Genomic DNA, 27,647 nt, shown 5'->3' with positions numbered 1-27,647 from the left:
TTTATTCGGTTGTCTCCTCGCCATAGCCATCGAGTAGGCCACGTTTGTTTAACCAAGGCATAATGCGCTCTACATTGGCCCTGTAGCGTTCGTTGTTGTACAGCGCAGCTCGGATGGCTGCTCCCTCTGCATCGTCCTTTAAAAAGGCATCGGTCGAGAAGTTGTCTTCTGGTTTGTTCAGACAAGCTGTCAGGGTGGTTAGCACGGTTCCAGCAGCTGAAAGTTGGAGTTTAAATAAATAAAAGTATAATATAATCCCTGACAATAACCCACCATAGATGGGATGCTCTAGCAGAATGATGTGCAATTCCTTGAGCGAAGGTACAAAGCCACTGTACTTCAACAGCTTGGCATGGGCCTCCAGGTTCTCGTGATACCAACGGATTAGATAGTCAAACTGATCGATTTTGATATCCAGGTGAGTGGAGCTCATGATGAAGTAGTAGAGATCCTGAGCGGGATTTCCGTATTTTGTGACCTGGTGATCCAGCAGGAAGGTCTCCTTGACGCGTCCCTCGGCGTCGTGTTGGAACATAATATTGTTGATCCAGGCATCGCCATGGTTGAGCACATTGAACTCTGTCTCGTCAATTTTGGCATCTTCTATGATTTTATCCACATGGGCTTCCATGAAAGGTGGCTGTGAAAAGAGTAAATATTATTAAGAAATCAACCTAAATCCTCGCAGATATATTACCAATTTATGCAGGTACTCATCGACTCCGTCAAACTTGGCCAATTCAGCCAAAAATGCGTTCCTTTTCTTAACAAACATACTCTTGAACACAACCGCCGTCTTCTCCGAGAAGATGCCATTATCGTATTTCGGTGGATAAGGTCCATTCAGTTCCTTGTACTTCAGGGAGGCGGCATGCCACTGGGCCAGCTTTTTCAGGGTGCACTTGCTGTGCTCCATGTCCATGCCCTTCATGCGATCAGCCATCTTAAAACCGCTAGTCTGCAGGTTGTCCATTAACAGATATTCTGCGCTGACCTCTTTGCTGAATCGGAAGGACTTGGCACTGAATGTGACCGGAGAGCCTGCGTCCTTGTAGACCTGTTCAAAGGCGGGCACATATTTGCCGTACATCTCGATCTCCTTGGGGAACAGGTTAAAGTCGGAGAAGTTGATAGTTTCGTTGGATGTTTGCACCTTCAGGATGTAGGAGAAGGTCTTGACGCTGCCATCTGTTGAAAGGTAAATTGTTAGGTAAGATATAAATAAGGAATTGAGTATTTTTCTCACTCTTTAATTGCGCTTCTATGTCGACCTTTAGAAGACTGGAGGCGTAGTTTGTAACGCTTGGTTACGAGGTTCGGTGGCGCCGCCTAGGTGTCAGAGGCAAATTTGCGGATAAGGGCGTACGGTACAGTGCCATCTGTCGGCAAATCCGAGAAGGTCTTGGGATGGAAGTGAAATGGTTAAGAGAAATTAGCTGGGTCAATCTCTCGTCTTTCACCCGAAGGGGTGCATCTTCGGGAGGCGATCGGAGGTTCCCGCTGTCGTGAGGGCGCGACGGGCGGCCAAAATTGATTCTGGCGGTGTCATTAATCAGATCGGCCGCAGCTCTGCAGATCGAGCTTTAAGTTTCATTTTTGTTGGTGAAGAGAATATTTTTATTTTTGTGAATTTATATTGGAACCCTATTGGAGTTGGAATCGACTCACGGAATCTCGGAAGCGGTCAATTTCCTCGGCGGCAATATTGGTCAGCGGGAAGCGCCAAGGCGAGGGCGCAGCGGGGGAAGCAGACAGAGAGAAGACCGCCAATAGCGGTTCCATCCAAGCGCGGGAGAAGAGCGTCAGCAAAGCGGAGGAGCGGACAGTTTCACCCCCCCCTCCTTGCCACCGAAGCGCCGCTGATCTAAGCAAAGCGGAGGAGCGGACAGTTTCACCCCCCCTCCTTGCCACCGAAGCGCCGCTGATCTAAGCAAGGCGGAGGAGCACAGTTCACCGTTGATCTCCGCAAAGCGGAGGAGCCGATAACGTCACCCCCTCTTGCCACCAAAGCATCAGCCAAATTTGGCAAAGGCGGAGCAGCCGCTGCTTTTGTGACTTTTTCTTTTTGAGCCGATGGTTGTTGTTGCGATGCAGTAAGCAGTGAGAGGGAAAGCAGAAGGGAAAATTAGATCCGCGATCAGGCGAACCCATATCGTCGGCGAGATGCTGAAAAAGCTGGCGAATTTGCAGAATTAATTTAATTTTATTTTATTTTTTTTTGGCGTACTTATAGGTTGTTTGTGTAAGTTTTAGTGGAGGGCCAAGAGGGAAAAGATAGGCGGTGACATAGGGAGAGTGTTGAGATTAAATAATAAAAAAAAAAAAAAAAAGAATATGCAGGGTGAGATTTTCGGCAGGGTTTAAATAATATTCGTTCCACACAGCCTCCCCATCACATCTACGCGGGAAAGCGCTTTCTTCGCTGGAGTTACAAAAAAAGGGTGAGTGAAATACAGGTGTGTTTTCAAATCAACCAAAACCTGACCGAGAGTTGAAGGTCCCATTTTTTTTTAAAGAAAATAATGAAAGCGTAACCTATACAAAAAAAGAAAATAAAATAACTAATGCACAACTTAGCTCCTCTGTATGTCCCTGGGTCTCATCTATTTTCTTCTCTGCCAGAGAAAATTTGGCGAACACCCGATGCCAGTTTAATGTTATGATCGCTGAAGATTTTTAATTAATTTAATTTTGTCGATTTTAAGCCCAGAAACTAATGCAGGCAAATAAGGAAAATATATTCTTTTAGGTACTTTTTTTTATTGCTCAAATAATACTATACCGCCTAAGTTTTAAGATTTTTAATTTAAAAGGAAATTTTGCAGCAAATGTCTTTCAAGATCTTAATATTCAAAATTCAATTTAAATGTTTACTTTTAAGGAAATAAATTTTATAATGTTTTAATTTTCTATGTTTTGCCTTCAGCTAGCTGATTCTCCTTGGGGATGCCTTAGGTAGGTTTTGAAGAGGGGCCATCGGACGAGAGCTGGAGAGCGATGGCCAAGGAAGGGAGGGTGAAGCCACTCCAATTCCACCAGGAGTGAGCCAAGATACCGATGAATGTAGTTACCAGTAATTTTTCCCAGTGTATGTGTTAGTGTTTGGTTCCATAAATTTTTCGTCGTAGCACGCATAACGTAAAAAATTATTATTCGAACATGGGGCGAAGCCTAGGAGGGCAAGAATACCACCCATATAGCCGACGAGCCCCAGCCGGGTCAAAACGCGTGCGCCCCTCTAGACTTGAACAACTGCCCACGGTCGTTACATTTATAATTTATTATAATGTTTTTAAATTAAGAATAATAATATTTTCTGGCGCCCAACATGTGAGGCCAAATATTTTCGTTAGAGCTGCATCCAGATGCGGTCTACAAAAGCACATTAATACACATTCAACAACTTCGATTACCTTCCAGTGGCATAAGTACTGGAGTGGGCTTTAGAGACAGATACGTTTGTATGGCTGGCTGCAAGCCACGGTTGCTTCAGTATATGCAGCGAAAGGTAGTCGATCTCATTAGCCAGCTTCAATTATTAATTAGCCGCATAGGAAATACGGTTGATCAAGCTGCCAGCAGCGATCATCCGGCCACGGCTTAGGAGTAGTTAGTAGCAGGCGACTCGATACCCTACAGTTGAGAGGTCGGTAGTTAAGGCTTATGGTCGAATAGGACATACAGGGATTAAAACTATCAGTAGTTTATTTCCTGGCCACGGTCAGCAAGTCTTGGCGAAAATCTTTTAGTATCCAAAAAAATAATCAGGGCACAATTTGTCTATTAGGCGCATGGAAATACAGGTGAATATCTTTTAGAAGAAGTCGTCTGGCCACGGTTGATGGACAAAGCAATATGCCCGGTAGCAATAGGAGAGGGTGCAGAGGAGAAAGACATAATTGACAAAAAACTGATTAGCGTTTGCTTTGTCTTAAGCAGTGCAGAGCTAATTAGCAGATGCATTGTTTTTGTTTTTTTGTCTTCTTTGTTTTTTGTTCTGTTGCACTCGTCTCGCATTTGGCTGGTAAATACATGATAAGGTTTGAACTAGGGAGGAAGCTATGCTTGAAGGCAAATAAATGTTTTTAATTCGTTTTCGTTGGCTGCGTTTGTTTACAAAATTTGTGTTTACAAAATTTTTGGGTATTCTTTATGATTTTATGTTATTATCTCATTTATTATTCATTACATACTATATATTATCGATTTCTTATTATATACTATTCATCATTTATTATATATTTATTTATTTTATCTATTTATTTCATTTATTATTTATATAAATATTTATTTATTGTCGTTTGCTAAGGGTTTGCTAGGATTGGAATTTTGAGAAGTTGTTTAAAGTAGAGACCGATTCGACAGGTAGTTTGCTGAAATGGAGGGAGCTGTAGCTACTCCGATTAACTGCACATTGTGCGGCAAAGAGTTAGGGCAAGAAGGCATTTTCAAAACCAAATGCAAACAGGAATACCACAAATCATGTCTTTCGGCTTACTCAAAGAAGCATGGGAAATGCCCATCTTGCAACACAGCTTGTTTTGAGGTTGTACCTGCTAGTTCGGGATCGCAGGGTCCGAAGCAAACTTCGGTAAGCAAGGCTGGCGCTTCAGCTAAGAATTCTGGAGACGGAAGCGGAAGTGAAGCGGTAGCATCGATTTCTACTGAAGCGGTAGGAGCAATGATCACGGAAGCTGTGAAATCAATGCAGAATGAAATGATGGCACAGTTATCTGGACACATGGCTCAGTTAATTCAGTCGAATGTGGCAGCTCAATTTCAAACTCTCTCGTTAGGGCGAAACACGACTCCAGTTCCATTGGGGCAGGACCAATATTCGTCAGATTTTAATATTCCCCAAGAATTTCAGCCTGAGGAAAGACATACCCCCAGAAGCCAATCATCTGATCTGTCGCATAGACCAGACAAAGTAGTCCAAATTATAAATGGCTGGAAACTACGATTTGATGGCAGCCCAGGAAGCATTCCTGTGGACCATTTTATTTACAGGGTCGAAACCAAGACACACCAGACTTTAGAGGGCAACTTCCCAATATTATGTAGCAATGCCAGCATTTTATTTGATGGTAAAGCGAGGGAGTTCTACTGGAGGTTCCACAAGGCTTCTCGAAACATGCGGTGGGATTTACTTTGTCAGGCTTTGAGGAAGCAGTTCAAAGACACGCGGACAGAGGGTGACATAGAGGAGGCCATAAAGGATCGGAAACAGCGGGACAAAGAAAGTTTCGATTGTTTCTACGAGGCCATTGCTCAGCTGATGGACCACTTGGAAGCCCCTCTGTCGGAAAAGAGATTAGTGGATATCTTGCGGAGAAATCTCAGACCCGAGACTAGATACCAGCTTCTAAATTTCAAGATAGATTCTGTGGCGGAACTTAGAGAAATGTGTAGACGCCGAGAAGAGTATCATGAGGAAAGGAAGCGAAGTTTGGGGTATCAACAGAACGGGCCGGCTCGCAAGCAAGTTGCAGAAATAGTTGAGGATCACCTAGTGGAAGATGCGGAAGAATTTTCCGAGGGCGAATTAGAGGGAGATGAAATAGAGGCGTTGGCTCTAGTTTGTTGGAACTGTCGCAAAGAAGGTCACCGCTACCAGGACTGCGGAGGCAAGCGGAAAATATTCTGCTATGGTTGTGGTGCTCCTAATACTTATAAGCCATCTTGCGGGAAATGCCAACAAAAAAACTCCATGGCGAACACACAGCCTCGTCAGCTGATGCGTGTTCGTCGCCCTCAGTCGAATCGAGACGACAACCAGTAGATATAGGTTCTAAAATACATAATAATATATTTGTCGAATGTAGTCCTATTAGGAGTAAGGTAGTTTCTAGCAAGGCTATAATTAGTTCAAATTCCTTAGTCCATCCGAAAGCTGCCTCAAGAAACTCCGAAAGAATGAGAGCGTTTTGGAAAGCAGCCAAAACTATAAACGCAATTCGATACAAAAAGACCGACAAACGGCCTTATGCGGAGGTGAAAATTCTAGATCGAGACGTTCTTGGATTACTAGATACAGGGGCAGCCATGAGCGTAGTGGGTGGAAATTTAGCTAAAGAAATTATAAGCAAGCGAATTCCATTCAAACGGGGCATGTCTATTGCGCATACTGCGGATGGCGGCCGGCAAGAGGTCATTGGGCGATTAAAAACCCCTGTTATCTACGAGTCAGATGTTAAGGAGTTAGAGTTCTTCATAATACCTTCTCTAAGCCAGGACATGTATTTAGGAATCGATTTCTGGTCCAAATTTAATCTCCTACCACCAGAAATGCAAGTTGCCGAAATAAATTCCGAATCGCATGATTTGTCTGCAAGCCAGAAGGAGCAGTTGCACAAAGTTGTCGGGGAATTCCCGTCATTTGCTATTTCCGGTTTAGGGAAGACTTCGTTGTTGTCGCATGAAATAGATGTAGGCGATGCTAAGCCCGTAAAGCAGCGGCACTTTCCTGTATCTCCGGCAGTGGAAAAACTCTTATATGCGGAGGTAGATCGAATGTTGAAACTAGGAGTTATCGAGGAATCCGAGAGTGCATGGTCTTCTCCAGTAGTGCTTGTCCAGAAACCAGGCAAAGTAAGGCTTTGCTTAGACAGTCGAAAAGTCAATGCTTTTACAAAGAAGGATGCGTATCCGTTGCCTCAGATAGATGGAATTTTGAGTAGGTTGCCTAGGGCAATGTTTATCTCGAGTTTGGATCTTAAGGATGCATACTGGCAGATACCTTTGGATCCAGAATCTCGGGACAAAACGGCGTTCACGGTTCCAGGCAAGCCGTTATATCAATATAAGGTCATGCCATTTGGGCTCACCAACGCATCGCAAACTATGACTCGACTTATGGACAAAGTGATACCGGCGGATCTGAGAAATGAAGTATTCGTATATTTAGACGATCTTCTAATAGTCTCGGATAGTTTTGATTCGCATCTAAATGTCTTAAGGAAAGTAGCTAAATACATCAAAATGGCGGGTCTGACTTTGAACGTGGAAAAGAGTAAATTCTGCATGCGTTCAGTTAAATATCTAGGTCACATTGTTGGAGAAGGGGTCATACGAACAGATCCGGAAAAGATTTCGGCTATGACCGATTTTCCAATTCCTAATTCTTTGAAAGCTCTTCGGAGATTTCTAGGGATGGTTGGGTGGTACAGGAAGTTTATTAGCAATTTTGCTTCGGTAGCCTCGCCACTCACAGATTTGTTAAAGCCCAGATGCAAGTTTGTAATGACTCCGGAGGGAAGAAAAGCGTTCGAGAATTTGAAAAATATGCTGTGCGCGGCACCAGTATTGCGTAGTCCCGATTTTGGCCAGCCTTTCTACATCCATTGTGATGCCAGTAAAACTGGAGTTGGGGGTGTTTTGGTACAAAAGACTCCAGAAGGTGATGAGTTTCCCATCGCTTTTGTGTCTAAAAAGCTCAACAAGGCCCAGAGAAATTATTCGGTGACGGAGCAAGAGTGCTTGGCGGCAATAGTTTGCATAAACCGCTTTAGAGCCTATGTGGAAGGGCATGAGTTCACTGTGATCACGGATCACGCATCGCTCAAGTGGCTTATGTCCCAAACGGACTTGAATTCCCGATTGGCGCGGTGGGCCTTGAAGCTGCAAGGTTTCAAGTTTAAAATTGAGCATCGTAGTGGGCGACTTAATGTGGTACCAGATGCCCTCTCGAGGGTCAATGAGGAAGATTTGGCGGCTGTAGATACTAGTTCGGGGATCGATTTGGAAGCTGAAGCTTTTAAGTCAGCTGAGTATGCGGCTATGGCGCACCAAGTTGAATCCAACAAAGACAGTCTGCCGGATCTTAAGGTTGTGGATGGCCGGCTGTACAAGAGATGCGAGCATGCTACAGGCGAGGTGCTCCATGACAATTATGTGTGGAAACTTTGGATTCCGCGAGAGCTAATACCCGAAGTGTTAGCGGAGGCGCATGAGAGTCCTCTAGCTTCGCATGGGGGCATTCACAAAACGCTAGAGCGCGTAAGGCGTTTTTATTATTGGCCAAGTCTAGTCAAGGATGTGAAAGAACACGTCCTCGCCTGCGATATGTGCAAGGCAACGAAAGCTCCAACTTGCGTGCAAAGACCGCCAATGGGGGCAGCCCCAGAGTCTCAAAGGTTTTTCCAGAGACTGTATGTGGACTTTCTAGGACCTTATCCGCGTTCGAGAAGCGGGCATGTGGGAATATTTATAGTGCTTGATCACTACTCCAAGTTCGTGTTTTTGAAACCAGTGAAAAAGTTAACTGCGGACTTAGTGATCAAGTACCTGCAACAGGAACTTTTCCACACCTTTGGCTTCCCGGAAACCATAGTCTCGGACAATGGATCCCAATTCAAATCAGACCACTTCCAAAAATTCCTTAGCGATTATAAAATTTCGCACACGCTCACTGCTGTGTATTCACCACAGGCAAATGCATCCGAGCGAGTCAATCGCTCAGTGGTGGCCGCAATCCGTTCATATGTGAGGGCGGATCAAAAAAATTGGGATGAGGAACTCAGCAGCATTGCTTGTGCCCTGCGAACGGCTGTCCATGCAAGCCTAGGCACATCGCCATACTATATGGTATTCGGCCAGCAGTATGTGGCATCTGGTGCAAATTACAAGTTGCTAAGGGCTCTCCAACTATTGGAAGACAGATCCATTGGGCTTTCCAAGCCGGATTCTTTAGAGTTGGTGCGAATCAAGGCTCTTGAAGTAATGGGAAAGCAGAGAGAAAAAAATGAAAGAAACTACAATTTGAGATCGAGGGAGGTCTCATATGCTATTGGCCAGGAAGTATTTCGGAGAAATTTCAAACAAAGTAACTTTCAGGCCGGATATAGTTCCAAGTTAGGCCCAGCCTATGTGAAGGCTAGGATCCGCAAGAAGGTCGGCAGCGCCTGTTATGAAGTGGAGGACCTCCAAGGACGCTCAGTCGGGCGTTACCACGCGAAGGACCTTAAGCAGTAGCAGACCCAAGCTTAGTTGGGATCAGACTTGTTCGCTTTACCCCAAGTCTGATCTTTGGCGGGGGGCATTTTGTAACGCTTGGTTACGAGGTTCGGTGGCGCCGCCTAGGTGTCAGAGGCAAATTTGCGGATAAGGGCGTACGGTACAGTGCCATCTGTCGGCAAATCCGAGAAGGTCTTGGGATGGAAGTGAAATGGTTAAGAGAAATTAGCTGGGTCAATCTCTCGTCTTTCACCCGAAGGGGTGCATCTTCGGGAGGCGATCGGAGGTTCCCGCTGTCGTGAGGGCGCGACGGGCGGCCAAAATTGATTCTGGCGGTGTCATTAATCAGATCGGCCGCAGCTCTGCAGATCGAGCTTTAAGTTTCATTTTTGTTGGTGAAGAGAATATTTTTATTTTTGTGAATTTATATTGGAACCCTATTGGAGTTGGAATCGACTCACGGAATCTCGGAAGCGGTCAATTTCCTCGGCGGCAATATTGGTCAGCGGGAAGCGCCAAGGCGAGGGCGCAGCGGGGGAAGCAGACAGAGAGAAGACCGCCAATAGCGGTTCCATCCAAGCGCGGGAGAAGAGCGTCAGCAAAGCGGAGGAGCGGACAGTTTCACCCCCCCCTCCTTGCCACCGAAGCGCCGCTGATCTAAGCAAAGCGGAGGAGCGGACAGTTTCACCCCCCCTCCTTGCCACCGAAGCGCCGCTGATCTAAGCAAGGCGGAGGAGCACAGTTCACCGTTGATCTCCGCAAAGCGGAGGAGCCGATAACGTCACCCCCTCTTGCCACCAAAGCATCAGCCAAATTTGGCAAAGGCGGAGCAGCCGCTGCTTTTGTGACTTTTTCTTTTTGAGCCGATGGTTGTTGTTGCGATGCAGTAAGCAGTGAGAGGGAAAGCAGAAGGGAAAATTAGATCCGCGATCAGGCGAACCCATATCGTCGGCGAGATGCTGAAAAAGCTGGCGAATTTGCAGAATTAATTTAATTTTATTTTATTTTTTTTTGGCGTACTTATAGGTTGTTTGTGTAAGTTTTAGTGGAGGGCCAAGAGGGAAAAGATAGGCGGTGACATAGGGAGAGTGTTGAGATTAAATAATAAAAAAAAAAAAAAAAAAAATATGCAGGGTGAGATTTTCGGCAGGGTTTAAATAATATTCGTTCCACACAGCCTCCCCATCACATCTACGCGGGAAAGCGCTTTCTTCGCTGGAGTTACAAAAAAAGGGTGAGTGAAATACAGGTGTGTTTTCAAATCAACCAAAACCTGACCGAGAGTTGAAGGTCCCATTTTTTTTTAAAGAAAATAATGAAAGCGTAACCTATACAAAAAAAGAAAATAAAATAACTAATGCACAACTTAGCTCCTCTGTATGTCCCTGGGTCTCATCTATTTTCTTCTCTGCCAGAGAAAATTTGGCGAACACCCGATGCCAGTTTAATGTTATGATCGCTGAAGATTTTTAATTAATTTAATTTTGTCGATTTTAAGCCCAGAAACTAATGCAGGCAAATAAGGAAAATATATTCTTTTAGGTACTTTTTTTTATTGCTCAAATAATACTATACCGCCTAAGTTTTAAGATTTTTAATTTAAAAAGAAATTTTGCAGCAAATGTCTTTCAAGATCTTAATATTCAAAATTCAATTTAAATGTTTACTTTTAAGGAAATAAATTTTATAATGTTTTAATTTTCTATGTTTTGCCTTCAGCTAGCTGATTCTCCTTGGGGATGCCTTAGGTAGGTTTTGAAGAGGGGCCATCGGACGAGAGCTGGAGAGCGATGGCCAAGGAAGGGAGGGTGAAGCCACTCCAATTCCACCAGGAGTGAGCCAAGATACCGATGAATGTAGTTACCAGTAATTTTTCCCAGTGTATGTGTTAGTGTTTGGTTCCATAAATTTTTCGTCGTAGCACGCATAACGTAAAAAATTATTATTCGAACATGGGGCGAAGCCTAGGAGGGCAAGAATACCACCCATATAGCCGACGAGCCCCAGCCGGGTCAAAACGCGTGCGCCCCCCTAGACTTGAACAACTGCCCACGGTCGTTACAAGTTATCCCCCGGTTTTGTGGCTGATTTCCAGGTTCCTTTGACAATCTTCTCAAATTCAGGTTCAGTTTGGGAGATAATGTCTTTGAAGTCGTTGACATTAAGCCAATCCAAGATTTGGTTCTGATTTTCAGGCTGTGCAGGGGACGGCTCCAGTGCAGCCTTGGGAGTAGACTCTGCTGCCATTGCAGGCTCTGAGGCCTTTGGGAGTGGAATTGTAAAATTGCTATAAAAATTAATTGATATTAATTATGCTCAACTCTATTTATAAATTAACTTATTACCTGACTTCCAAGAAGCCCCGATTTTCAATCCAAGGGAGAATCCGGTCAATATAGCGCTGATAACGCTTGTTGGAGTACAAAAGGTTCCTGAAATTTGTGCCGGCTTCGCTCTCGCCCATGAAATTTTCGAATGTGGCCGCCTCGGTGGAGTCCAAAAGCACCACAGGCAGTACGGCGATTGTAGGGAACAGCCCCCAGCCACCATTCTTGATCACGGCAATGTGCAGCTCCCGCAGGGAAGGCTGCCGGCCGGTAAAACCTAAAAGGTTCAGGTGCAGGGTCAGCTGCTCGTGATAGTACCTGATAAAGTAGTCAAAGTACTCCAGCTTGTAGTCGATGTGCACCGAGGTGATGATGAAGTAAATCAGGTCCATTGTTGGCGTTCCATATTTGGGGTTCTGGAAATCAACAAAGACCATGTCTTCCAACTCGCCCTTGGAGCCCACCTTGAAGAGGAGATTGTTCATCCAGCAATCACCGTGATTAAGCACATTGAACTCCGCAGGATCAACTACGCCCACTTGCATGAACGAATTGGATAGGGTCCCAAGTGCTTTTTCCTGCCAAAAAGGTTTGTAAGTTAGCTAGGATAATTGATTAATTTAAGCTGAAACTTACAAGCTTCTCCCGATAGCTTTCGCCGTTCTTAAAGTTCTTTAGATTGGCCAGGAATGCAGTTCGGAAAGATCCAACCATGCCCTCCAGAAACTGCATTATGAGTTCCACATTCGTTCCCATTGAACCCAAGACGAATACATCGGGATAGGGTCCATGCACTTCAATCATCCTTGCGCTGGCTGCGTGGTACTGTGCTAGTTTCTTGATGGCGAACTTGGATTGCTCCAGGTTCAGGCAGTTTAGACGATTAAAGTTCTTGTATCCATCCTGGCCCAGATCGTTCATCAGCACAGTGTTGGCCAGCTTCGGCTCCTTGTCGGCACTAAGTTTGTAGGCCCGAGGAGCGAAGCGAATGTCCAGACCCTTGGCCTTGTAGAGCTCCTCCATTTTGGGCAGATAATCAATGTAGGCCAGGTTCTCGGTGGTAAAGAAGTTGGCCAATTTCAGCATTTGTTGCATTTGTGCAGTATCGTGGGGAATTTTCATCATAAAAGAGACTAGCTTGGTGCTTTTATCTGGCGGGGAGGGAAGAATACAATACTAAAGTCCACCAATATTGCATCATTTATTTGTTTACATAACCCGAAACCAGTTGTGTCGGTCAGTCGCGTTGTCAATAAAAATATAAATACAATTTCAATTGTCATTGTGAAAAGCCAAACAAGCCACAAACGTTTATTGTGTTCTGATTATAAATTAATTGTTGATACCAAACCATTACTTATCGGCAATCAACGTACATATGGTACGTGAGAACCCCACCCACCGACTACGTCATTTCTGTAGCTCTACAAGATTGTGCCTAAGTTTTTCTAAATATAGTTTTAAGAGTTCAAAGACCCCAAGGCTTACTTACCAGTGAGCTCCACATCGATGCTGATCCTGAGCATAAGAGTGGCATAGTTCTCTCCGGGTGCCATCGCGGGCTTCATCCGGAAACCCAGAATCTTGGAGAACTGAGCGACATTCGCGGCGAGTAATTCCTCGAATTGCGTTTCATTTAGCCACTTGGGCAGCAAGTGACTCTGGTCAATCTCTGGCACTGGCACTGGCACATCTGGCTGATTTTCGGGTTCTGAAGCCTTCACTGTCACTTCGTCGTCTTCCCTCTTCCTCTTAGAAAACAAAATACCCATCGTGGAGATTTATTTGAGTGTGAGTATTCAGAAATAAAAGAACTATAGTGTCTTGACTAGCGATTCGCGACCGTTCGATCGGGCAACTGCTGGCGAACTGATACTCGGGACCCCACTGAGCTCCCTAGTTATGCATTTTCTAATCACTGGTTTGCTCGATAAGGCCTAAAGCACCTAGCTCTAAAGAGTTTCGTGTTATTTCATCAGCGTTAAGAATTTTACGCGTTTGTAGTTGCCAGTAAAAATACAAATTTAACTTCATTGATAAGAGTGCTGAGGTTGATTACTATAATCGGTAATGTATGTATAAAGTTTGAAGATTTTTTATTATCTCTTCAGATTTGAAATAGATTAAACAGGCTTAAAGACCTGGAACTCAAACAGGAAGTCTATAAATTATCATCAATATAAAAGAAAATTGGTTGGTGATTTATGAATATTGTATCAATAATACCTATTTTTGATTTCTTATATCGTGCATTTCCCAATTCCAGAAAAGGTATTAGCATGGTCGGGCATAGGCATTCAAGCCGAAATTTGTATATTTATTAAATTCAAGGTATTACAAAAGAAATTTGCAAAGGAACCAAAGGACCCAATAAACTATATGCATATATTCCTGATCAGCTGTAACAGCCATGTTTATTTAGCAATGTCCATTAGAAAATTTTTAATAATGTTTTTGTTTTTATATTGTAACCCCCATAAACAGATTTATTTACATAAAAAATTTCATTACGAAAAAGCGTTCCGAATTAAAATGAATCCTTTTTTATTTTATTTCGAATTTCCAATTTAATCAAATTATCAAACTGCAAACTGTGTTTTTTATATATTTCAATTTTTAAATTAACTTTAATCAATTTAAAATTTTAACAAAGTCGAATATAACATTCACATAATAGTTATAAATAAAAGTAATAGTAATTGCATCCGCTTGTCACAGCAAAGGCACCCACTCGGTAGTCCCAACTGGTTCACATCACAAGGGAGAGCTCCTTCAGGCATCGAGTAGACCTCTTCTGTTCAGCCAGGGCATAATACGTTCAATATGAGCCCTGTAACGCTCATTGCCAAATAGCTTCAATCTGAAGGCTTCGGACTCCTCGTTTTCCGTGAAAAAGGCTTCGGTGTTGAAATCCTTATCGGCCTCCTGTAGACAGACGCAAAGGGTACTGATGACAGTGCCAGCAGCTAAGAAATATTACAAAAATATTAATTTTTAAACAATGTTTTTAAATATTATGTTAATAAAAACTTACCGAAAGCTGGATGCTTTATCAGAATGGCGTGCAATTCGTTTAGCGAGGGAACAACTCCGTTGTACTTCAACAAGTTGGCGTGCTCAGTGAGGTTCTCGTGATACCATCTGATCAGATAGTCAAACTGATCTACTTTAATATTTAACTCCGCCGAGCTCATGATGAAATAGTACAGATCCTGAGCTGGATTGCCATATTTGGCATTCTGATGATCCAGCAGGAAGGTCTCCTTGAGTTGCCCCTCGGCGTCGTATTGGAACATAATGTTGTTTATCCAGGCATCGCCATGGTTAAGCACATTGAACTCTGTCTCGTCAATTTTGGCATCTTCCAGGACTTGGTCCACATGATTATCCAAAATCCAAGACTGTATAGGGAAAGAAATGTGATTGGATTAGCTTCTAGGATGAGATATTTACTTGTATTCATTCCTTACCAGCTTGTCCACATACTCCTCTGCCCCATTAAACTTTCCCAAGACTTCTATATACGATTTCTTGGCGGAGGCAAACATGTTATGGAAAGTGTCTCGGGTTTGCTCTATATAAATACCATCATTGTAAAGTGGGGGATAGGGTCCATTGAGTTCCTTGTACTTAATGGAAGCCGCATGCCATTGGGCCAGTTTCCTTAGAGAGCTCTTCATATGCTCCATGTCCAATCCCTTCATGCGATCGGCCATCTTGAAGCCACTGCTCTGAAGATTCTCCATGAGCAGATACTCTTCCTTGACAGTCTTAGTTAGAACAAAGGACTTGGCACTAAAAGTGACCGTCGAGCCGGCGTCCTTATAGAGCTTTTCAAAGGCTGGTACATATTTGCTGTACATCTCGATCTCCTTGGGGAACATGTTAAAGTCAGTGAAGTTATCAGTGCCGGTATTGGGTGGATGCACTTTCAAAATATAGGAGAACGTCTTGGTACTGCTGTCTGTGGAGATTATCCCGGTTAGTTTGGGTTGTTTTCCAAATTGTTTTTATGTTTGATTACCTTTTAACTGCGCTTGTATATCTATCTTTAAAAGCGAAGAGGCAAAATGTTCTCCGGGTTTCGTAGCTGATTTCCAAGATCCACTTAAAATCTTCTCAAACTGGGGTTCAATGGAGGCAATTATCTCCTTGAAGTCACTCACACACAGCCAGTTCAAGATCTGTTCGGGATTTTTAGGCTGGGAATGCTGTGCGGGTTCCGTGGACAAGGTTTCAACTGGTGGTGGCGGAGTGCTGGAGGATGGAACAAAAAAAACGATTATTTTATTCCCTTTAAAGATTAATTTCCCACTTACTAGGCCTCCATTAAGCCCCGATTATCCAGCCAGGGCAGAATCCTCTCGATATAACCTTGGAAACGCTTGTTGCCATACAGTTGGTTTTTGAACTGGGTGCCAGCGTCGGAGTCACCGAGGAAATTGTCGAAGGTGGCCGACTCACTGGGATCCAGGAGCACCACCGGCAGCACCGTGATCGACGGGAAGAGGGCCCAGCTTCCGTACTTGAACATCAGCATGTGCATATCCCGCAAGGAGGGCTGAGCTCCCTTAAAACCAAGCAGATCCAAGTGCTTGGTCAGCTGCTCGTGGTAGTGTCTGACGAAGAAGTCAAAGTAATCCAGCTTGAAGTCAATGTGCACTGATGTCATGATGAAGTAGAACAGATCCTGCGTGGGAGAACCGTATTTGGGGTTCTGGAAATCAACGAACACCACGTCCTCCACATCGCCCTTTGAGTCGAGCTTGAAGAGCAGATTGTTCATCCAGCAATCGCCGTGATTCAGAACATTGAACTCCGTGGGATCGCTCTTAATTAAATGTTCAAAGTCTGCGGCGACCTGCGAGAAAGCCGTGATCTGAAGGAAAACGATGAAATTGATTAGATTTGCTTTGGCACACCCAAGCCCTGTGCTGTTACCCACCAGTTTCTCGCGGTAGTCTTCTCCATTCTTGAAGTTTTTTAGATTGGCCAAGAAAGCCGTTTGGAAAGAGGTTATCATGGACTCGTAGAAAGCCAATAAAGCTTCCTTGTTACCACCCAGCATTCCGTTGACGAAAACGTCTGGGAACGGTCCATTCACCTCCACGCTTACGGCCGAGGCCGCATGGAACTGGGCCAGTTTCTTCAGAGCAAACTTGGTCTGCTCCAAGTTCAGGCATTCCAGGCGATTCAGGTTCTTGTATCCGTTTTGGCCCAAGTCATTCATAAGCACCGTGTTGGCCAGATTGGGTTCCTTAGTGGCGTCCAACCTGTATGCTTTGGGGGCAAAGGTGATGTCCACACCCTTGGCCTTGTAGAGAGCCTCCAGTTTTGGCAGTATATCCGTGTAGGCCGCATTCTCGGTATTGAAGAAGTTGGCCATGGCCAGCATCTGTTCCATTTGGGGAGTTTTGTGGGGAACCTTCATCATAAAGGCCACCGTTTTGGTGGTTTTGTCTAGATAGGGAGATCGGAACTGGTTAGCGGAAATATTTCGCTTGTTTTTTAAATCTGATTAGCTTGTTATTAACCCATTATTTTTAGACATGCACTTGCTATCAAAATTAAATGACACACATAACAAGCATTTATTGTCTACTGGCTATAAATAAACTAAAGATACTACTTATCGCTGCTAGCCCGCACGTATAAAAGGCTCCTTATATGGGAGAAAGATTGTGCATTCAGGCCACTCTATCTATTGTCTTGACCCTTCCACGGCACTCACCAGTAAGCTCCACATCGATTGTGATCCTCAGCATAAGAGTGGCATAGTTTTCTCCCGGCGCCATTGCGGGTTTCACCCGGAATCCCACTATCTTTGAGAACTTATTGACATTCGTAGTGAGTAATTCCTCAAATTGCGTCTCATTCAGCCATTCTGGGCCTAGGTTGGCCTTCTCAACTGTTGGTGGGTCAGCTTGAGGGATTGGAGTAGTTGGAACTGGGGTAATAGACTCCTCAATCTTGGCACTCTTCTGGTTAGAGGTCTTAAGCGAGGCCTTTCTCTGACTCTGAGAGTCGGCCGCTGCTACCTCGTAGCTCTTCTTTGACTTGGAACCTCGTAGACCCATCGTGCGTATATGTATAGTACGTATGTATCTATATCTTTTTATGGTTGACTAGAACAGCGGTTTACCTACGTCCGTTCAACTGCGGGTACGGCTACGAACTGATGTTTGACTGCCAAAGTTCCCCTCTAGTTATGCCGCTCGTTTCGGTGCTGATAGTTCAATTATTTCATCAGCGTCGACAATTTTGCGCTTCGGAGCTTAGACAAGTGTTTTGAGTGTTTGTCGAGTGTTGTTCGGTTTTCACTCATATTTCCAAACCACTCACAGTCTGTAGTTGATAACAGCGATTCAGACGATAAACTTTTCACTCAAAACAAAGCTCATTGATAAACGTTGTTAGACTGATAACAAAAAAATATTGTGTTTACTAGAAATTATATCAACAGTTTGTACATTTTATTTGGGAACTTCAAAGGCCCCACGACGATGGGCCCAGGGCAGAATCTCCTTCTGATTTCGGATGATGCGAGGGTTCTTGAACAGGTTGTTGCGGAACTTCTCCCCGGATCCCTCGCTATCCATCATGGAGTCCATATTGGCATCATCACTGCCGTCGACCAGGACAATGGGCAGCAGAACAGTGATGATTGGAAGAACTATTTAAGGGAAAGGAGAGATAGGAAGTAAGTATCGAATGATAAGAATAAGACCTAAGCAAATAACTCACTCCAGTCGCCATATGTGAAGATCGATTGGTGCAGGCCCCTCAGCGAAGGTAACTGCTTGGGGTACTTCAGCAGCTTGAGGTTTTCCGTGAGCTTATCGTGGTAATACTTGATGAAGTGGTCAAACTTGGCTATCTTGATGTCCAGCTGCGTCGAGGACAGGATGAAGTACAGCAGATCTTGGGCGGGCGAGCAGAACCGACTCATTTGCAGATCCACAAAGTAGATTTCGCTTATTTTGCCCGTCGATTTGTCATACTGGAACATAAAGTTGTTGCACCAGGCATCTCCGTGATTAAGGACACGAAACTCTCCATCGATTTGGGGAGCGTATTGCTGGAACATATCCTCAGCTTGTCTGCCAAAGGACTCCTAGAGAAATGAACTCATTAGAATTAGCTCTATCTCAAGAAATATATTCCCAATACTCACCACAGACTGGGCCAAGTCGGAGGCCTCGTACAGGGGCAAAGCCTCGACAAAGGCCTTGATTTGATTGTGTCGGAACTCCTTAAAGTCATCCTGCTTGCTGCACAGGTTCCGATTGTACACAGCCGGATAGGCTCCCTTGAGCTGGAATCGCACGGCGGAGGCGGCATGGAAATGCGCCAGCTTCTCCAACACTGCTTCGGCGTGTTGGATATCCAAACCGATATGTCGGTTCACGTTGCGGAATCCCCGCCTGCCCAGGTCTTCCAGCACAATGACCTCCTCTTCTTTCAGAGGCTCCTTGGGCTCGTAATAGTGTGCTCCGAAGGTAATTTTCTTGCCCGCATCCCTGTACATTTGCTCAAACTCGGGGACATACTGTCCGTAGGTAGTACGCTCCTTTTCAAACACTTGCCAGGATATAACATTCTCCCGGTTTCCGTTGTTGGGCAAGACCTTGGCCATGTAGGATGTGCTCTGCTGAGAGCCATCTGCAATAAATTAAAGATTTAATTTCTTCATACTTTTTAGGTGCTATTGGTATCTTACCTTTCAGTTCCAGCTCGAACTTGGCCCTTAACAGAAGCGTTGTGTAGTTCTCCCCATTTCCTCCCGTAGTTTCCAGCCGAAAAGACTTGACAGTCTTCAGATCAGGAAAATCACGCTCTAGATACTCCCGGAACAGCTCCTGGTTAAGCCACGCTGGGAACTGTTCGATGGTGCCTTCTTCTTTGCCCTGAACCATTCCGTCTACCTGTTAGCTTTGCAATCTGCGCCATTTGGAGCGGGAACTGCCTTATATCGGCCCAGACATTAGAAGCTTTCCCTCGTACAAAAGCTCTGCTGCTCAATTTCGTTCGCTGGCTAAAGTCCGCTATCATTGTGGTGGGAACACTTTTGATCTGGGTGGACCTGTTTCCTCACGTGTCAGATCGGCGATCGTCTGTTCGGGACTAGACCCACATTCATGCCTGGGTGGCAAATATTAGTTGCCTAATCAGGTGTTCTAGTCAAGAACTTGTCGCTCGGACCCCGGACAATCCAGTTTCTACGATGAGTTATTGTTTGCTCACTGTTACGGCGTCTATTTTGTTCCTATGACTTGCGAAATGTGAGTTTGTTTATCTCTATAAAAATTCTCTCGAACGAAGCTCTAATAAAAATTCTTCCCCCTGCGCTGGCAAACCATTTAAAGAGTCTCCTGAAGCTTTTTAGTTAATCAAAATGCTTGCTGATTTCATTTGAGGTTCGTTATTGTTCAATAACACAATGGGAAGAACTTTATGAATGCCTACCCACACATGACACTGCGAAATCTTTTAAAAGTTTTGTTTTGACATATATCAATATCTACTTTTAGGCGGTTGCAATCAACTTAATGTCTTTTACATTACCTTAAAAGATGTAATTTCTTCCATTTAAGCGGACTTCAAAAAAGTCTTCCTTTCAAGAAGTCTTCCCTTCAATAAGTATTCCCTTCCTGTCACAGAAACAACAAATCTCTCATGTTCTCTTATTCGTAGCAAACAAATTTATTTGCATTATATCCCTAGTCCTCTTCGAAATAACCACGGTTCTCCAGCCAGGGCAGTAGCTCCCTCACCTGCTCCCCAAACACTGGGTTCCTGAAGAGCTCATCGATGTCCTCATTGGTATCAAAGGCCGAAAGAACTACTGGCAGAACTTCCGTTGCAACCTCGAATCCTGTTTAATATTCAATTAGTAATCATTAAATAAATAAACATACTTCCAAGACCTACCCCAATGACCGTACTTCAGCAGATCACACTGAAGATCCGTAAGACTGGGCTTTCTTCCCCGGAATTTCAACAAGTTTAAATTGGACACCAACTGATCGTGGTAGTACTTGACGTAGCCATCAAATCGTCTTGTTTTCTCAGCCGGAGCTGTTAAGAGTAAGCTGAAAAGATCATAAACCACTGGACCGTATTTAGCAGCATGAAAGTCGCTGAAGAGAGAGTCCTTTACATTCCCAAAGGCATCAACTTGGTTGAGTAAGTTATTTGACCAGCAGGATCCATTGAGGATAACATTGAACGAATTTTTAACATCCAAAACTCCTACATGAGCATTCAAATACTTTTGAAATGATTTCTAAGGGTTATATTTCGCAATTACTAAAAAGTATCATCCATTAGAAGCCAAAGCATAACTTACCACCTTATCTTCGTACTCTCGGGCATCGTTCGATCGGAGACTCTCATGAAATTTCATTTGCAACAAGCTCTTGAGCTCGGCAACCGCACCCACTCGGTTTCCGCTAAGCTTTGGAAGCTCTCTAATCTTGCCAGAATTTCTCTCTATATAGCAAGCTGTGGCGGCATGATAAGCGGCCAGTTTCGATAGCACCGCTTCCATGGCGGTTACATTCAGACCCTTTCGGGTATTGCCTACGGAGTAACCCTTGGCTAGGACATAGTCCAAATAAAGGCAGTTCGACTTTTGCTTTAACTGGTAGCTTATAGGACTAAAGTGGATAACCTTGTCCACATCCTTGTACAGCTGCTCCAGGGCGGGCAGCACGGTCTCGTACATGTAACGCTCTACGGAAAAGTCTCCTTGAATGGGTAACTTCAGGCCACTTGAGACCGATTCCGGGGACTTGAGTAGGTACCTCACAAGGCGCTTCTTGTTGTCTGTCAAATTATAGATTATAATTATCACTTGGGAATATCTCTATAAAGTTTGTTAGTTTTGTATTACCGCCAATTAGCACCTGAAGCTGAACACAGAGAGCTGGGTGTGACAGCTGCACCTCCCACTTGCAGCGAGTGCTCTCTATTTTCCTGAAATCCGGTATCTCTTGCCTGGCCACACGCTCCAATTCCTGCTGATCCAGCCAGGCAGGCACGGAGACCTCTTGGGATAGCTGCGTTACCAGAATTTGACTCGACATTCTCCTCCGTTCCCGATTGCAAACTGAACCCAAGAGCTTCGCTCATACGCTCGTACTTCTGGAATTGATAAGTGCGTATTGATAGGGAATGTAGGTTGTATGATTGAAATTTATGAAGTCAGTAGGCAAACATGATTGTTGCTTTCCAAGTTATCTTAGATAAGTTGGCTGGAACAACCTATTAATTCGCACAAAGTGAGTAAGAAAATTCCCCCTGCTAAATTCAAACAGCTGCTGTGTTAAGACCCATCTATCATGACCTAATATATATTGGGTTTCTGCCCTAATTGAGTCCCAAAAAATGTGTCGAAAAATAGCGAAAAATGCCCGAAATTATAACGAAATTCAATTAATTTGTCATAGCGATTTGACATACAAAGCCGAAAGAGGGAGGCAAGTCATGCAATCTCAGTTGTGGGTTGATCCCAACGATTTTCTATGGGAATCGGTTAATCAGCTGCACGTGGCAGGGCAGAGAAGTGTTAAATCTGAAATAAATCTAAATAAAACATTTAATAAACTGCAAAGGTGCCGGAAGAATCATCACTGGGAGTTAAGATCAGGATAGATCAGGATGCAGAGATAACTATAGATATCTCTTACTGCTGTGCTAATCGCTGACACGTGAGGCCACTTTGTACGAAAAAGGGATGGCATGAGCCACCCCTAGGTCGACTGTGCATATGGAATACGATTTAATGCGGCATGAAGTGTCACAAATTCATCAAAACATATTGTACACCAAACTACCAAAACAAGAGCAGCAACCCTCCCCAGGTAGCCCAATGTCCTTGCAATATCCGTTCCGAATTAATTTCTTCCCCAGGAAATGGAAAGGGGCGCTAATCTGCTGGAAATGGGCGTTGAACGCAAAAATTCCTTGGTATTTAGGCAATCCCTCAAGTGTTACACTTGTTCCTGGGCTGTTGCTCGGTTAGGGGTTGCTACAATTGACTTTGAATTGCCGACCCTCCCCTCGTCGGCGCATCAATTTATTAATAATAATTTCACGCTTTGTTTGCCTTGTCAAATTTTGTATAATAGTTCGTTCTGTTTTTTCGGGGTCCGCTAAGGAAGCCTCCTCTTTGTGCAATGTGACTTCATCGAGGCCACCGACATGTGTTCCCTGCCCTGCCAGCAGCTGCAGGGATTCGCACGCAAATCAGGACATGGTTTGCTTTGGTTGGGCTTGGTTTTTTTTCAGAAACAAGTGCGGGTTGTGCCAGCCAGAATTAACGGGATTATCAGGTGTATGTTGGTGGTACTTTTGACTTTAAAGTCACCACATTGGACAACAATTTTTTATTTACACTAATTTAATTGGATTTGTTGAGATTTATATGGAATAAAGGGCTCTCTTCGAGTTATTTATGAAACATTTTTTTTAAATAAATAAATAAATCGTATATAAACCAATTACTTAACTAAAGATAGTTCATTTGGCGTTGAAATTATAATTTTAGTCAGAAGTTTGTTAAGCAGTGAAGAAGACATTTCCGACCCCATAAATCATATATATTCTTGATCAGCATCAACAAATAAGTCTTTGTAGTCATTTTGGAAAAAAAAAACATTTTTCCGATTATTTACAAAATTTGATAATTGTCAAAAATTTGTGAAAATTTTGATTTCTTAGTATTTTAAAGTCAGTATGCAGATTTGTTTATGTAGAAAAAATCTAGAATAAAAATGCTTTCCGAATTAAATTTTGTACTTTTTTGCTTAGTTATGGTCGCTTTTTATTAGATGCCATGATCCAATGGAAAACTGCAACTGTATATTAATTTTGGCTTTCCAAAGTTGGTTTTCGTTCTTGTTAGAATTAATTTTTTAACCAAAATCTATTCCGGAAAGGTGGGCAAAGTTGAAAATTATGGTATAGTTAACACTTCTAAAAATTTCACAAAAAAGTTTCAGATACAAAATATTTACAAATGGGTTTTATTATTTATGTTCCTTTGTCTCAAACCACTGAATTCACATATTACACTAATAGAACTTTTGCGTGTATAATATTTTATTTATTTTTATAAAACAAACGGTTAAGCTGTTTTAAGCTAACAATCCCCTTAAAGCTCAAATTAGGGCTATATTATAATAATCGATAATAAATACGATCCCTTAAAACCTCTTTATGTCAAACTGTGGTTATATGGCGAGGCAAAGTCTCGTTGATAGGCCGCCGCCGGGTGCAGATGATGCGGATGGATAGGTGGCGGTGCCGCCTGATGGTGTCCATTCATTCCACCGTAGACATCCGAGCGGGACTTGTGGGAGTTTGAGGGCGTGCCACTTAACAGCTCCGCCATGAAGCCTATATAGGTGATGGCCAGCCGTAGGGTTTCGATGCGCGAGAGTCGCTTCTCGTAGGCAAAGGTTGGAACTTTCCGTCGCAGCTTGTCGAAGGCCTCATTTAGGTTGAACATCCGCCGGCGCTCGCGGATATTGGCGGCTCTCCTCTGGGCCATCGAGGCCACCCGACGGCGTGTCTTCTTTGAGGAACTGGAGGAGCCATTGGCCCTGCCATTGGTGGAAGGACGCTGCGGGACCAAAGGAGCTACCTGTGAACGTTGCCACAGGGCTAAAGGTTGAGGAATATATATTACTTGTCTTGGGATATCCTTCAGGCGGTTGCTACTCACACAAATCGGTGCAGGGAAAGCCTGCGATGAGCTCCTGGTAAGGCACTATGGGCGGCGGCGGCGGTGCCTCTTGGCCCCACAGTGGTTGGAAGGGAACGTCTGGCATGTAGGTGGGCTGGTCACCCGGATGCGGATGCTGCATGATGACTGTCTGTCCTATTTGGTAACTAATCGCGTTGCAATTGGAAGACCTTGGGTCCGTTCTGCTTGGAAGACTGAGTTGCAATAAAATCTGATTGTCCTCGCGGCCTGTGAAGTCAGCTCGGTCCGGATGCGAGTTTTGCTTATTGGATTTTCCTCCCCTCTGGATGGCGGCATCTGCTTGGAGGCCATTTTGAATGGGCAACAGTTCGGAGCGTTCTGATTGGTCGTCCTTGGTCGAGGGTTGCTGGAGTGATGTGGCGATGTTCCCAGTTAGTGATTCTGCTTGGAATTTTAAAGCGGTTAAGTGTTATTTAATTTTAATTTGTGTTTAGAGAAAATTGGGAAAAGTTTTTGAGGTAAGCTGTTACTGACTTAAGGTGTTCTTAATATCCCCATTATTCATCAAAAATCTCTGAAGATAGGTGATACTTATTTCTGCCAGTAAAATAGTTCCAATTACTTTGTAATAATAATACGAAAATATAATAAATATCCTACAATTTTTTATGTATTTTTATACCCTTGCAGGGTATTATAATTTCAGTAAGAAGTTTGCAACGCAGTGAAGGAGACGTTTCCGACCGTATAAAGTATATATATTCTTGATCAGCATCAACAGGGGAATCTTTCTAGCTATGTCAGGGAGAAATCGATTTTTTGGCCATTTTTGCAAAATTTTATAGTACATCATAAAAATTTTTGATTTTGATAAAAAATTGAATTTTCAAAATTTTTAAATGAAGTATGCAGATTTATTAACTGTAGAAAATCTTGCACAGAACAGTTTTCCGATTTAAAATTAATGCTCTTTTGGCCGAGTTATGATATTTTTAATTTAAAAAAAAATCAAGAAGTTTTTTAATATAAAAAATCCGATTTTATAAAACAAAATAATATTTTTCTAAGTCAAGGAATCATTTCCGACCCCATAAACCATATATATTCTTGATCAGCATTAACATGCGAATCTTTCTAGACATGTCCGGAAGAAATCGATTTTTTGGCCATTTTTGCGAAATTTGATAAGGGGTTACATCATTAAAATTAGCAAAAATGGCCAAAAATTTTGATTTCTTAAAATTTTAAATTTGGTATGCAGTTTTTTTAAATTAATAAAAAGTAACACAAAACTGCTTTCCAAATCGAAATTAATGCATTTTTGGCTTAGTTATGATATATTTTAATTGTTACCTGCAAGGGTATACAAACTTTGGCTGGCCAAAGTTAGCTTTCTTTCTTGTTTTATTTATTATTTGTTTTATTTATTATTTGTTTTATTTATTTTGAAAATAATACTGATAAAGGATACTTCCTTTTGCAACAGCTTAACATTAATTTCTTTTCCTAAGCTTAGGGTGGTTGTATTGACTGTTGAAAGTGTTCTCACTTATAAGGACACAAACCATTACTAAAACTTCACTTTGTCTATTTGGTGTTCCCATTCATCTAGAACACACACCTTTACAAGAACTGAATCTTACATGAAGTTTTGGAAATATTCGAATATTTCCCTTAAAATCAAGCTTATTTTAAACATTATATAAAAAAATAATAATAAAATCTTCTTATATTTAATTCTCATAAATTTTACATACCTTATTATCAATTACCACGTGCCATGGAAGCTCCTATCTGTTGCATGCCTTTGTTTTTGTTTATAATTGGCTCCTGGAGAGTCCTCTTGCGGATTCAGCTCTCCGGCTGAATAGAAGCATAGTGCTTCTGCGCGGATAAGTTCGCCGGCTGTCTCCGCTCCATGCTTCATGCTCCAAGATGCCGCCGAGATGAAAGGCATTCCCCCAATTGTGGCAACTATTTAGCCGCGTGGCAACAGGACACAGCGTCCGAGGCTTAGAATGGAATGCGCCAACAGACTCTGAGGTAAGCCTTTTGATGGACAGCTGGAGTTGTGATTCCTCGGGTGGATGATGGGACTTTCAAGCGGATTTCATTGCGCTGCCAAATGTCGCAAAACTTTTCCAAATGGGCCTCTGATTGGAAAAGGGGCGACGTCGTCTCTCTAACTTTTTGGTTTGCATTCGAAAGTTCGTTTTTATGGCTCCAAATGAGGTTCTCAGTTTATTTATTTAGTTCGTTTTATGTTCCTCTCCGCCTCGGGAGGAGGAGTAGCACTGCTCAAGGGTGCTCCATTGTGTCAATAGCCTGAAATTGGATATGAAGTGCCTCGGATCCTGTCGAGCGGAGACAGGCGAAAGGAGCTCGCCCAAGTTCAAACCGAACTAGTTGTGAATTGAGAAATTTTTGCATTTCATTCATTTTCGTTTCGCGTCACTTTAAAGGACGAAAAACAAGCAACTCGGTAATCCTTCGATTTGTGAATGCAAAAGGGAATTCAAGACACACGAAGAAATGTCCAAGGCGATTTGTTTGTGTCTGCGTCTGAGTACTTGCCAAGATTTATGCTCTCTGTGAAATGGCAGACTCTGCAGCTTACATTATGAAAATGTAAGAAATGTGAAAATATGAAAATGTGGAAATTTGAATTTGTTCCCTCCTCCATCTCTATGGTTCTCCTTCTCCCTCTCTCTGTGCCACTTCCTAATTTTCCACGCAAATGCATTTTATTTATTACGCAATTTGGGGATTTGTACGCGCAGCCACAACTGTGAGCGACATGAAAGCGCTTAAACTCCGGACTACGGACTCCGGACTCTGGAGCGTTAAACGAGGCATTAGCCCCAGTGGATTACGGCTAATGCTGGCTGCACAATGGCCCCGAGACGACGACGTCGACGAAAGCCACAACAGAGGGCTCAGATTCGGGGGCGTATGCGTAATGTCCCCAGGTACGATTCATAGCAGCTTAGCAACTCAGCAACTTGTGCGATTTAATTGTTGTTTATAAATCGAGGTTTTATCATATCATATTAATATTAAGCTACCTCTGCTTTTGGTAAAAAATGTATTTTAGTTATTTTCTTTGGTTAAAGACCGAGAACCCGGAATGAAAACAATTCGAATGCCCTCGGGCTCGTTTGTAAATTCCGTGAGTGAAAAAATACAATTATGATTTATACATAATTGACTACATTGATTGTTTCAATAATTAATTGATGGAGAGTGGGTTAGGAATGGATAAATATTTAAATACATAATGTATGCAAGTCTGTGTGTTGCGTAATTTTTTAACAGAATTATAAATAAATAATAAGTCGAGCTGATGATGTGTCTTTTCTGTTTCTAGAGGTGATGGTTGACAGGAGCGATCTCCACTTCATCCTTTACAATTTGTGGTGCAGCTTATGCCTCGTTGATTATGGAGTTTACACGGGAATGCCATATCTGTTGAGGGTCGGCTTAGTCGCTTCTCATAGCTCAGAATAACTAAGCTTTATTACTTGACTCTTTGGTTACTTTGCTCCTTGGTTTCTTAGTTCCCCAAGTCCTTGAGTGAGTGATGAAATTTCAGCTCGATAATTGCTCTGTCAGCACTCAAGAGGGTGAGAGGTATTTGCAGTGCAGCAACCCAA

The 27,647-nt window shown here is 43.2% G+C and overlaps 5 protein-coding genes across 6 annotated transcripts; all 5 read right to left on the bottom strand.

Annotated features, from left to right (window-relative positions):
• Position 1: 1 nt before the first annotated feature.
• On the bottom strand, positions 2–13,136 carry LOC108082646 (uncharacterized). The gene is made up of 8 exons (XM_070286260.1): positions 12,775–13,136; positions 11,919–12,433; positions 11,301–11,860; positions 11,023–11,242; positions 1,247–1,295; positions 698–1,188; positions 274–640; positions 2–216 (listed from the first exon to the last, which is right to left on the bottom strand). The coding sequence occupies exons 1-8, from the start codon at positions 13,052–13,054 to the stop codon at positions 2–4; spliced, it is 2,697 nt and encodes an 898-aa protein (XP_070142361.1). The 5' UTR covers positions 13,055–13,136.
• Positions 13,137–13,874: 738 nt separating this feature from the next.
• On the bottom strand, positions 13,875–17,518 carry LOC138928837 (uncharacterized). The gene is made up of 7 exons (XM_070286970.1): positions 17,014–17,518; positions 16,228–16,742; positions 15,602–16,161; positions 15,307–15,539; positions 14,753–15,246; positions 14,317–14,683; positions 13,875–14,248 (listed from the first exon to the last, which is right to left on the bottom strand). The coding sequence occupies exons 1-7, from the start codon at positions 17,357–17,359 to the stop codon at positions 14,055–14,057; spliced, it is 2,709 nt and encodes a 902-aa protein (XP_070143071.1). The 5' UTR covers positions 17,360–17,518; the 3' UTR covers positions 13,875–14,054.
• Positions 17,519–17,717: 199 nt separating this feature from the next.
• LOC108082753 (uncharacterized) lies at positions 17,718–19,221 on the bottom strand. The gene is made up of 4 exons (XM_017178273.3): positions 19,003–19,221; positions 18,457–18,944; positions 18,027–18,396; positions 17,718–17,955 (listed from the first exon to the last, which is right to left on the bottom strand). Exons 1-4 carry the CDS (start codon positions 19,196–19,198, stop codon positions 17,756–17,758), a joined length of 1,254 nt encoding a protein of 417 aa, XP_017033762.1. The 5' UTR covers positions 19,199–19,221; the 3' UTR covers positions 17,718–17,755.
• Positions 19,222–20,002: 781 nt separating this feature from the next.
• On the bottom strand, positions 20,003–21,505 carry LOC108082804 (uncharacterized). Of its 2 annotated transcripts, none has more exons than XM_041774336.2 (4): positions 21,178–21,505; positions 20,632–21,110; positions 20,214–20,568; positions 20,003–20,157 (listed from the first exon to the last, which is right to left on the bottom strand). In XM_041774336.2, the coding sequence occupies exons 1-4, from the start codon at positions 21,368–21,370 to the stop codon at positions 20,003–20,005; spliced, it is 1,182 nt and encodes a 393-aa protein (XP_041630270.1). In that variant the 5' UTR covers positions 21,371–21,505. The 2 variants fall into 2 exon arrangements, with proteins under 2 accessions (XP_041630270.1, XP_017033853.1); XM_017178364.3 differs by lacking the exon at positions 20,003–20,157 and having other exon boundaries at positions 20,229–20,374; positions 20,443–20,568.
• Positions 21,506–23,502: 1,997 nt separating this feature from the next.
• On the bottom strand, positions 23,503–24,291 carry Fer3 (48 related 3). Its single transcript, XM_017178338.2, has 2 exons — positions 24,013–24,291; positions 23,503–23,951 (listed from the first exon to the last, which is right to left on the bottom strand). Exons 1-2 carry the CDS (start codon positions 24,152–24,154, stop codon positions 23,503–23,505), a joined length of 591 nt encoding a protein of 196 aa, XP_017033827.1. The 5' UTR covers positions 24,155–24,291.
• Positions 24,292–27,647: the final 3,356 nt, after the last annotated feature.

This window comes from Drosophila kikkawai, chromosome 3R (genome assembly GCF_030179895.1).
Source record: "Drosophila kikkawai strain 14028-0561.14 chromosome 3R, DkikHiC1v2, whole genome shotgun sequence".
Lineage (NCBI taxonomy): Eukaryota > Metazoa > Arthropoda > Insecta > Diptera > Drosophilidae > Drosophila > Drosophila kikkawai.
The sequence above is the reverse complement of the archived record's forward strand: the minus strand, read 5'-3'. Positions and strand labels throughout refer to the sequence as shown.

Excerpts from the sequence above, each read along its gene's own strand:
- LOC108082646 (XM_070286260.1), bottom strand. The coding sequence starts at position 13,054 with ATGGGTATTTTGTTTTCTAAGAGGAAGAGGGAAGACGACGAAGTGACA. Across the intron at positions 12,434-12,774 it reads CATCGATGTGGAGCTCACTG|ATAAAAGCACCAAGCTAGTC; the intron begins GTAAGTAAGCCT and ends CCTCCCCGCCAG. Across the intron at positions 1,296-11,022 it reads CAGCCACAAAACCGGGGGAT|AACTACGCCTCCAGTCTTCT; the intron begins AACTTGTAACGA and ends CCAAGCGTTACA.
- LOC138928837 (XM_070286970.1), bottom strand. The coding sequence starts at position 17,359 with ATGGGTCTACGAGGTTCCAAGTCAAAGAAGAGCTACGAGGTAGCAGCG. Across the intron at positions 15,540-15,601 it reads CGGGGCTTAATGGAGGCCTA|CACTCCGCCACCACCAGTTG; the intron begins GTAAGTGGGAAA and ends TCCATCCTCCAG. Across the intron at positions 14,249-14,316 it reads GATAAAGCATCCAGCTTTCG|CTGCTGGCACTGTCATCAGT; the intron begins GTAAGTTTTTAT and ends AATATTTCTTAG.
- LOC108082753 (XM_017178273.3), bottom strand. The coding sequence starts at position 19,198 with ATGGTTCAGGGCAAAGAAGAAGGCACCATCGAACAGTTCCCAGCGTGG. Across the intron at positions 18,397-18,456 it reads CCGACTTGGCCCAGTCTGTG|GAGTCCTTTGGCAGACAAGC; the intron begins GTGAGTATTGGG and ends TCATTTCTCTAG. Across the intron at positions 17,956-18,026 it reads CTTCACATATGGCGACTGGA|TTCTTCCAATCATCACTGTT; the intron begins GTGAGTTATTTG and ends TCCCTTAAATAG.
- LOC108082804 (XM_041774336.2), bottom strand. The coding sequence starts at position 21,370 with ATGTCGAGTCAAATTCTGGTAACGCAGCTATCCCAAGAGGTCTCCGTG. Across the intron at positions 20,569-20,631 it reads GAGAGTACGAAGATAAGGTG|AAATCATTTCAAAAGTATTT; the intron begins GTAAGTTATGCT and ends TATAACCCTTAG. Across the intron at positions 20,158-20,213 it reads GCTGAAGTACGGTCATTGGG|GATTCGAGGTTGCAACGGAA; the intron begins GTAGGTCTTGGA and ends AATATTAAACAG.
- Fer3 (XM_017178338.2), bottom strand. The coding sequence starts at position 24,154 with ATGCAGCATCCGCATCCGGGTGACCAGCCCACCTACATGCCAGACGTT. Across the intron at positions 23,952-24,012 it reads CTTTCCCTGCACCGATTTGT|CCCTGTGGCAACGTTCACAG; the intron begins GTGAGTAGCAAC and ends CTCAACCTTTAG.